This window comes from Spinacia oleracea, chromosome 1, assembly GCF_020520425.1.
Source record: "Spinacia oleracea cultivar Varoflay chromosome 1, BTI_SOV_V1, whole genome shotgun sequence".
Classification (NCBI taxonomy): Eukaryota; Viridiplantae; Streptophyta; class Magnoliopsida; order Caryophyllales; family Amaranthaceae; genus Spinacia; species Spinacia oleracea.
The window spans coordinates 99832776-99843567 of NC_079487.1; the positions used below are offsets into that span (position 1 = coordinate 99832776).

At 33.7% G+C, this 10792-nt stretch overlaps 2 protein-coding genes across 2 annotated transcripts; one reads left to right on the top strand and one right to left on the bottom strand.

The window, feature by feature from the left end:
• Positions 1–224: 224 nt before the first annotated feature.
• LOC130465554 (uncharacterized) lies at positions 225–1277 on the bottom strand. Its single transcript, XM_056834361.1, has one exon. The coding sequence runs from the start codon at positions 1275–1277 to the stop codon at positions 225–227; it is 1053 nt and encodes a 350-aa protein (XP_056690339.1).
• Positions 1278–6036: 4759 nt separating this feature from the next.
• Positions 6037–10130, top strand: LOC110805477 (homeobox-leucine zipper protein HAT5). Its single transcript, XM_022011088.2, has 4 exons — positions 6037–6540; positions 7439–7572; positions 8252–8491; positions 9513–10130. Exons 1-4 carry the CDS (start codon positions 6444–6446, stop codon positions 9921–9923), a joined length of 882 nt encoding a protein of 293 aa, XP_021866780.1. The 5' UTR covers positions 6037–6443; the 3' UTR covers positions 9924–10130.
• Positions 10131–10792: the final 662 nt, after the last annotated feature.

Consider the following 10792-nt stretch of genomic DNA (forward strand, 5'->3'; position numbering starts at 1 on the left):
TATCTTTTAAGATAGTATGTGTTGATGCACTGTCCAGAAGACATTGGTACTTGGAATCAACTTCAGGTAGATTCATATCTTCATAAATGAATATGCAATTAGTTTAGAGAAACGATTATAATAAAATACTTTATTCATGAAAATTAGAAATTCATAACAAGGTAATTAAAAAATACATAAGAAAATATATAAAAACGATACATGATATAGTTTAGATGGGGTATTTATATGTTACTATTATCCCCAAATATCAGATCATTGCCACTGTCAGGGTTGTCATTGAAGAAATCAGATACATCAAAGCTTGGCCCTGAGGGATTTTCCTCATCTACATAATTTGCCTCAGCAACTTTTCCTTTGCCTTTTATGGAGGCTTGGTACAGATCTACCAAATGTTTTACAGTACGGCATGTTTTCCCCCAATGGCCAGTCATGCCACATCTAAAACATGTGTCTTTCTCTTTTGAGGGGGTGTGCTTTTGATTTCCTTGTTGATGCCCTTTCTGATTATTATTTCTAGGGCTCAGATAACCCCTGCCACGACCACGACCACGGCCACGGTGGTTTCCGCGTCCTCTGCCGCGGTGGTTAAATCTTCCACGTCCACCTCTATGGGCAACATTTGCCTCAGGTGGGTTTGAGCTTTCAACGGCATTCGTTTCATTGAATGCCATAGACCCAGTTGGTCTAAGATTATGGTTCTTTAACAGAAGATCATTCTTCTGTTCAGCAACCAACAATAGAGAAATCAGCTCAGAATATCTCTTAAAGCCCCTCTCTCGGTATTGTTGTTGCAATAGAATATTATTCGCATGAAAGGCGGAGAGGGTTTTCTCTATCATTTGATCTTTTGTGACCGCTTGATCACAGTATCTCAGCAATGATACAATTTTGAATAACGTGGAATTATATTCACTAACACATTTAAAATCCTGGAACCTCAGATTAGTCCAGTCAAATTGAGCCTTTGGCAGGAGCACCCTTTTATGGTGTCCATATCTTTCTTTAAGACTATCCCACAACTCTTTGGGATTCTCCACCATCAGATATTCAGTTTTCAGGCTATCATGTAAATGATGCCTTATGAGGACTGTGGCTTTGGCCTTTTCCTGCTCGGTGGCAGTTTTGATTTCTGTGGTGCCTGGAACCATTATATCTTTTATGGTATGATCCAGTCCTTGGGCCTTTAAGTTCATTTGTGCATCAACAGTCCATTCCAGAAAATTGTGCCCAGACAAGTCTAGCACATTGAATTGTCTTTTCATCAAATCTCCCATTTTAACTACAATCAAATAATCATTAAACTTAGTAATCAAGATTATAATTAATTAATCATATTCATAATAATTAACTATTAAAATTTTATGTTTCCTTCTCCCCCTTAGTTTATTATTATGAATCCCACATAAATAAATCAAATAATTCATGGTAATGACGTTAATTAAAAGCGAAAAAAAATAATGATAACATTAATAATAATATTATACATATGGTTAAAAAAATTAAAAATGCGACAAAATGCAATTAATACATCAAAATGGAGAATGAAGTACTACAAAAAATTATGCATTTTGTTCTTACTTGCCGGAAATAAACAAAAAAAATGGAGATCTTCATTTGTTGAAAATTATGAAAATCATTAATGCCATAAGAAGGACTACTAAGGCCATCATTAAAACAAAATATTGTTTTAATTTTCTTAAATCTTCCTCGAAGGTGAAGACGTGTGGAGGGTCGGGGTTGCCGGCCGGAAACATGTTTGATCGGAAAATTGGAGGAGGAAAATTTTGTGTGATTTTGGATAAAAAGTAAGAAGGGGATAAGATGTTTTGTGGTGAAAATGGGACGGGTAATCCCCCTTTTATAGGGGATAAATCATGATTGTATTATACAATTTGTTACAGTAAACTGGTATATTATAGTCTAAAGAGGTTAATAGTTTTATTACTTACTACCAAAAAAAAATATCACTGTGGATTTGAAAAGAAATAATGGATATATAGAATTAAAATGGTAAAAAGATATCCCCCGGGATGCAAGCCGTAATGGTCCGAGAACCCTAGTCTGTTTAAGAGATCGTGGGTTCGAAAAACAAAAATAAAGATGTAGCTGAAAATAAAGGCTACATCGTTTTTACCAAAAAAATATATTTTATTTTAAGTATAGTCTAGCTATATGCATGTAGGCATGCAAAGGAATAGTATATATATATATGTAATGATAATGCATGGCTAATATTACTATGCATGCAGGTAGTACGTAAGAGTGCATATATACAACTATGCATGAATGAGAAAAAAAAAAACAACCAAGTGTCATAAATGTAGTACACAAGCATATTCTCCTTTTACCAAGTTGATCATAATACCGGTAGCAATGTGAACTCTCTTTTATGATTAAAACGGGTGTTTAGAGTTTCTGATATAGAGGATCCCAAATATGGGCAACTATAGAGCATACTCCTCAAAATATTTTGTTAAGAATATATACTACATTTTATAAAAATTTTGAGTAACAGGTAAAAAATATACCTGAGGAAAATTGGTGCTGATTGTAATCCCCGTAAATTTATAAAGTTATTAATATATTTTAACGTTTAATTATTTATATTTAAATGAAATTTGTGAATTTTAGAAATAAATATATATTAAATGTATATTTATTTTATTTAAATGCATTTCAAATATTTTAATGATTTATGAAATCAAACATTTTTGGAATCATAATTCAAAAAAGAAAGATTTGAAACATAGAAACAATTCGGTTTTAGAAAAGTATTCCTATTCGGGTTTGACTCGAACACTATTAAAGTTAGAAAAAGAATCCTAATTCTAGCCCAATTAAAATAGCCAAGCCCAACTCTCTTCTCCTTGCTCTTCACGTGAAACAGAAAAGAAAAAAAAAAAAAAAAACCCTCATAAACTCTCAAACCTGCTCTTCCTCCCTTTCACGTGAAGCAGTAACTAAATCTCCTCCTTGCTGCGCCGCCACCTCCGTTGGCCAACCACCCCCCAACCGCCAGCGCTAGCCTCCTCAACCGTCCGGTCAGTTCCTTCTGGTACTCCTCTTTCGTTCTTCTTTTTCTTTATTTTGTTTTTCTCTCCTCCTTAATGCTTGTTTTATGTTCACTCAACTAGACACCTCCGGCCACCGCCGTTCGCACCACCGTCTCGCGTTGTGCCACCGACCACCCGTGCGCAAGCCATCGTTGTTGCCTTCGGCCAGCGTTCTTCTTGCTTCCCTTTTCTTTGCTTTCTTCTTTCGCAAGCTACACCACCATTCGCGCCACCACCGTTGGCTGTACCCGCTAATCGTGCCGCCCAGCCAGCGACCACCGTACCTGCTGCCGCCGTGCCTTGCCTGCTGGCAGCCTTGCTCTCTCCCTCTTTTGGTTAATTCCTTTTAAACCCTAAGCTAATTTAATTATTTAATTACGTTTTATTAATTCAATTTATATTTTTCTTGAGTTAAGTTTATGATTTTATGATTTAATTACGAATTTAAGACTTACTTGTTTGCATAATTAAATTATCAAATTTCAGATTACATAATTCGATTGAAACAAGAATTTGAATTATTTAAGGCATGAATTTTAATGTTTTAATTGTTTTAAATCATGGTAGAATGAGTATGAATTATTGAAACTATTATTTTTATGTTCTAAGCATGATAAGTTGGTTTTGGGAAGTTTGTAAACGAATTTATATTGCTGAAAATTTAAGTATGATATTTGCAAAGAGTTTTCAACGAATTTCAATCTTTAGGCGACTTTTGAATTATTAAAGTGGTCTTGCAGTTTGTTTACACAAGGTACGTACATACCTGTGTGCTTGGAATGTGTGCTAATTGTTGAAACCATGTTGAATTGTTGATGAACTTGGTTATGTTGATATCGTTGATGAATTTAGTCAGGTTGAATATTGCATGTTTAATACTGTTGGTTAGACATATTGAACCTATATTGCATTTTGAGGATTATAGCATGTTAGTATGGATGATTGATACAAACATGTTTGATTGGGAACACTAGATTACTTTGAATATAATTCAGATCAGTGGATTGTTGTTCCCCTTTAGCTTTTCACTACTTTATGAGGGCCGAGGACCTCATTTAGTAAGTTGAAACCTTATACCCATATACAGGGTTGATCAGTATTAAAGGAAGGATTGGAGTTAATTGGAATGAGTCTTGTTTGATGCCTTTGTGATCACTTACTTAATTCCAAGATAAAAACAGTTGTAAATAAATGTGGATTGTATGCCTTATGTGATTGTTGAGTCATAACAGAGTGTCAATTTGTAAATCATGTAAAGTGAAACTGAGTAGCAATAGCTTTAGACTGTGCACGTCTAAAGTGACGGACAAACATGAGTTGGGGTTCATGGTGGTAGCCCATGGCCTTTAATTCGGACCGGATTGATCACCGTGTCCTATTTTTTTATTCAAACGTTCCTCGATATCGCAGGTCACTGAGGTTACGGAGTCGCGCCCGTACCTCGTCTTCCTTAGTGAAGCCTCTAGCTAGAAAACTCGGTCCATTGTCTATTTCAACTAAAATAATATTATTGTTATTAAAGTCCAGTCTAGGCTAGTCTAGTTAAGTATGGTCGTCAAATTATCATGTTTGTCTGCCCTTATTTATGTTCATTAGTATCATGTTAGGATGGTTCGTTGATAGTATCATGTTAGGATTATTATTGCTTTTAGTATGTAGTACTCAGCTTTGCTGATTACGTGCTTTGTTTGTGTGTGTTGATCATGGATATGCCTTTTTGATCCTGTGATGACCCATCTTTGGTGAGCAGTCTCTAAGGATCAATAAGCGTTGTCCATCTACAGGTTTGAAGATGATGCATCATTGGGATCGGGATTAGAGAGCTTGTAGTTATATTTGTTTTATTAAGTGATTTGGTTTGTTAACTTGGATTTGAAAGTTGTCGTACTATTCGTGTTTCCTTATTCCGTTAATTGGTTTTGGACTTAATATGTAATCGATTATTTATGAACCTAAAAGTTAGTTTTATGTTTTCCGCTGCAAAATTCTGAATAAGCCGTTACGTTTTCACACGGGCGATAATGCCTTGATAATTATCTACGTTTTATATTAAAAGGTTATTTTAGAAAAGAGAGAATTATCGGGGTGTTACACTGATAACGTGTTGTGAGGTAATAGAAAGAAACAGAAGTTTATATCTGATACAAGTAAAATACAATACAAACTTTTGTGAAGCAAGTGTATTGCTCGTATCATTTGCAAAGGTAAAGCAAGGAGTATTTATAGCCCAATACTCTTACTATTCATGCCTAGTAGCTCTACTATTTACTAGGGTAGGTGGTAGAAAACCTTGTGTAAAAATATGACATTCACCTAAGTATTAGTTACAATTGTTGACTCCTACAATTGTTGACTCTCAACAACCTTCAAAAAATTGCTTACCCCATTTCCCTCAACGACGTACGGTAAAGTTTGAGCTTGTTTTTTCTCACCGTATCACCTTCACTATTGATTTAGAAGTCAAAATCTTGACTCATATATATACATTAAGATGGTAGTGAATGACATGGGAGCTAATAGGGGAATAGGAGAGAGAGGTATACGAGAGAGATCGAGAGATATCCGTCATTCAATAAATTAGTGTATAACAATAACAAGTTTCAAATTACATTAGACAACTTTTTATATACAATTGTAATTTGTGACCTTTAACATCATTCAAAATAGTTTTATTTTCCTTTTATTGTCGACTTTCAAAATCAAATTATATAATTGTCAAATTTACAAAATCAAAAAAATGAAAACTTACCGTGATTCACAAGTTATGGTATTTAGTGATCAAGTTGTCCCCTTTGTATATCTCTCCTAAGAAGTCCACGAATTACATAAAAGAAATATTCCAATCGCATATTCAATTTGTAATTGTAATGTAATTCACCAATATACCCAACCAAAAAAGAATCAAATGTTAATAATAGATGGGCAGAATTGTCAATCTATAAAAATAAACTAAGTGGGAATTCTCATTTTGCAACCCAAAAACTAGTATAAAATTCAACACTCTCTCTTCTATCAAGTTTAGCAACAAAGCTATTTCATAAAACCTAAAATAAGAGAAAGAAAATCCGGCCGAAGCCAAGTTTCCGGTGACCGGGAAATAAAACATCACCGGAAAATAATCCCTATACACAATCTAATAACCATTTTCGAGTTGCGAAAATAATTAATTTTTGGGGATGATGGGATTTCGCATATGCCCTTTGGGATCTCCTGCAAGGCTATTATGGAGTAGTACTAGCTTCTTCCGTCATAGGATCTTGCTCTTTTGATGCACTAAAAAATCACCAACTTTTAATCTTTTTTTGTTGGTGTTTTTTTAGAAACATTTTAAAACTATTTATTTTGCTACATTTAGCAAAATAAATACAACCTTTTAGTCGAATAATTATGGAAAGAGATTTGGATTCTGGTAGTCTTTTCTTTGATTCTTTGGCTAATCGTACAAACATGCTCTTCCTAGGGAACACCAATCTCATCTTTCCAGGTAATTCCTTTCGATCCTTGATGTTTCATAAAGGATTCCTCCCTCCGCCCTAAAAGATTGTCCAAATATTCACTTTATTAAAAAATTGGGTGTATTCAAAAGTAAATGGTAATTAGATTTGTCTTTCTGTTAGTTTAAACTATACTCCCTCCGTCTCTTAATACTCGACCTATTTTGACTGAACACGTTTTTCAATGCATAACTTTGACCATCAATTTCTTTAACTACATATTATAAAAGAGCTTATAAAAATATTAATATTTTGAAAATTTATATTAAGATGAAGCCAACAATATATTATATACTAACATTTATTTTCCTATACTAGAAATAAAAAAGGGGTCAAAGTGAATTATGTGAATAGTGCAAAAAGTCAAAACAGGTCGAGTATTAAGGGACTGAGGGAGTAGTGAGTGACGAGAAGCGCGTGAGTACCACAAATCCAAATAAGGACACCCATTTATAATATATTAATATAATATATTAATATATGACACAATCTTTAGGGACGGAGAGAGTACATACATGTAAAATCAAATTTGTACCATAATAACAACAGTACATTTTCTTAATTTGTCTAGTTAAATTATTACTCGTATTAGTTTATTACTCCCTCTGTTTCATAACATAAGGTACCGATATTACATCCCTAAAACTACATTGTGTTCGATAAAACTAAATCTGATTGACTCATATCGACTTTACTATATCGAATTTTAACATCATATATACAAGAAGGGACGACTTGTATTATGAAACTTATAAGTCGTCCTAGACTCCTAAGCATGTTGTTTTTATTTTTTTTAATCACCTTTAGAGTTTAGAAATAATTTTAACTATTTTGAATTTTTCAATAATTTACGAGTTAATAATTTCAATTTATACATCATGAACGAAGGCATAAGAACAACGATGATCAACATGGACAAGAAGCGACCATTTTTAAACTTGCCGGATGAAATGATTAACGATGATGGATATTATTTCGACGAACAGTTGCCTGAGAAGAAACGAAGACTAACTCCTGAACAGGTATATTCCATTTTCTTCTTAATTGTTGTTTATAATTAATTTAATATTTGTGTATTTAAATGATTAGTTAAATAAAAAGCATATTACGTAATGCTGTTTATACGACGTTATTATATTATTAAAAAGCATAATATATAAAAATGGCCAAAGCATATTCTAATTATATGACGTTACTATCAGAATCAAATGCTGTTTTCCACTATGGACGGTTTATGTGGATATTAATTCACATACAAAATGGTAACCTAAGTTTTAATGTAAAAAAGAAAGTTTTATCATAAAACAAATAAGAATAGGTAAATCATACTTTTCGCATAAGAGAAATGATAAACTCACCGGGCTGTACACAAGTTCATACGAGAGAAAAGATCGTCCACGTATAATTATGACAAGGTTCCATCTTAAAATCATTGGTGATGGGTGAAGTAACCCGCCAATCTTATATGTTAGTTAATCTTTCACTATTTCTTCTATGTGAGATAATTAGTGTGACAATTAATTAACTCACAAGTGGGTTAATGTTCTCAACAAAAAGTTACTTATAATTGGTATGGGTGACAAGGTAACACAAAAAATTAAACATGGTGCATCATGTCTTTGTTAATAATGACATTATCAGTCTTATGTGTATGACAGTGTCATGACAAGACCAAGTACTGAGTAAAATGTTGCGTTGCAGGTAGTATTACTGGAGAAGTGTTTTGACGAGGAGAAGAAGGTAGAACAAGAGAGGAAGAGTGAACTGGCAAAGAAGCTAGGGTTGCAGCCAAGACAGGTGGCGGTGTGGTTCCAAAACCGGCGAGCGAGGTCGAAAAGTAAGCAGCTTGAGAGAGACCTTGATGCCCTTAAGGCTTCTCATCACACTCTTTTATCCGAATATCAATCTAGGCTCAAGGAGCGTGATTTGCTCAAATCTAAGGTAACTGTCATACTTCATCCATTCTTATTTATTTGACAAGTGAAAATAAAAAGCGTAATTAAGACCCTGATTAATTCACCTTATTTGTTCTTATCAGATTTGGTCTGATCTAAACTTACTTTTCTGATCTAGTCTAATCAGATAAAAAAAAACAAATAATAAGATAATAAAACAAGTTAAAACTAAACATGGCTTAATATAGGACGCAGGGACTAGGGAGTGACCGTAGTCCGCAATTCCGCATAAAACAACGGTGGTAGATCACAGCGACACCGTTTCCATAATTGGGGTTTATGCACTGTCAAATGTGAATGGGACCCATTTGTACAATGAATTATTTATGAATGTGATCCAAATTGCTAAAAAAAGATTCGAGCTTAGCCACACTCACATGCTTCTTCTAATTAATCCTCCCTTCTTCTCTCTCTTATTTTAAGACAAAAGTTTAATATGCACCAATTCATGCCTCGATCACCTAATTATATTACCAATACTCCCTACTGTCGATGATCTTATAAAACTCGGTACCTAGCGAAATGTGTTCCCTCCTATCGTGATTTCACTTGTGCTCATTCTATTAGTGGATCTAATACAACTTCCAACTTATGTCTGTTATACGAAATATATATATATAGGCTCTATTCGGCAAAAATAACTATAGTGCATTATATTTGTATTTATATCTATCTACCTATCTATCTCTAATGGCTTCTAAAGAAACTATCATCAAGTGTCATTGTCTCTATAACGTCAAACCATTATAAACTATATATAGCACCTTTTTCCTATCAAAAAACACAACCTTTTGGTTTAGTGGAAATTAACCCCATATTCAACTGTCCATCTCTTTTAATTAGCTCCATGCAAACACCTTATTTTTCGGCCAACAAATAGTGTTTCATGATGTCATTTTATATTTATATTTATATTTATATTTATATTAAAAATAAAATAACTATTGTACGATTATACAATAATGTTTGCTAATTTCATAACCATAAATGTAACAATTAATGAGCAGGTAGATTCATTGAAAGAGAAGCTTCAATCCATTAAGGGGGAAATTGAAGGCCCAATAACTAGCCCAATAGAATCACTTCAAGTAGATGGGCCTACTATACAAGCCCAACAACAGTTGAGTAAGATTGAAGATAGGTCAAGTTCAGGAAGTGGAGACAGTGCAGTGGTAAATGAAGAGAATAACCCCCAAAATATGATAGATAGTGGAACTTCATATTTTGACTGCCATCCTCCTTCTCCATACATGGTTGCCGTGCAGTCGGAGGAAGACGATATCAGCATCGACGGCAGAACAAACTTCTCTAACATCATCACCGTTGCTGCAACAGTGGCTAATGATTCTGATCATCATCAACTACACGAAGAAGAAGAAGAAGTTGGACAAGGGTTCGGGTGGTGGGTTTGGGCATGACCACCTTCATTCATTTTTTGTCACCATGCATGCATGCATGATGCATAAGTTAAAATATCAACATTACCCTTCTGTTTTTAATATAATGTCTGTTATTTGCTTTTGCTTTTGCTTTTATGTAATTTTTAAGCAAAGGAAACAACAAAAATGATAACGTCAAACCAAAATGTATTTTATTTTTCAATACGTACATTTAATATTTTGACATCCACGCGCAAATTAATTGTTAATATTTTAGTCATGTTGATACTTTCAAACTATATATATCAAGACGAATCTAACAAGAATTCACACCCAAATAAGCACTTCGATATTTTTCCTAAACTTAAAATTCATTAGATGGTCAAACGCTAATGTGTAAAAGATGTAAAAGCTCAGACTTTGCGTTTATTAAACCCCTTTTTAGAGTTGTTTGCGTTTGTGCCATATTTTGAAAATGTTGAATAGTTATGTACTTATGTTGCAACAATTGAATTTATATCATATTTGGTACATTTTGGCATACTAGTTGATGTACCGCGCACTAATGCGCATTGTACCCGAAGTTATTGTAATAGTGACTTTAATTAATTAAGTGTATTGAGCCTTTTAAGACGAAAGGGTGAATTAAAAAATTTGATAACTTGTACAAAGTACTATGTAGAAACCTAAAAGGTGTACTCCCCAACTAAAGTACAGTGATTGAACTTTACTCCACTGTTAATTCAGATCCAACACATGTGAACATGGGATCTCTTGACGAACAAACCATATATTCATAACATTTCGTGAATGTTGCAATAACATGGTTCGTTAAAAAGTCAAACAAGTCTGGCATAACCAAAACCAAACTCATGACATCTTCCATCCATAAACTCTTGAACCATATA

Excerpts from the sequence above, each read along its gene's own strand:
- LOC110805477 (XM_022011088.2), top strand. The coding sequence starts at position 6,444 with ATGGAAAGAGATTTGGATTCTGGTAGTCTTTTCTTTGATTCTTTGGCT. Across the intron at positions 6,541-7,438 it reads CACCAATCTCATCTTTCCAG|GCATAAGAACAACGATGATC; the intron begins GTAATTCCTTTC and ends TCATGAACGAAG. Across the intron at positions 7,573-8,251 it reads GAAGACTAACTCCTGAACAG|GTAGTATTACTGGAGAAGTG; the intron begins GTATATTCCATT and ends GTTGCGTTGCAG.
- LOC130465554 (XM_056834361.1), bottom strand. The coding sequence starts at position 1,277 with ATGGGAGATTTGATGAAAAGACAATTCAATGTGCTAGACTTGTCTGGG.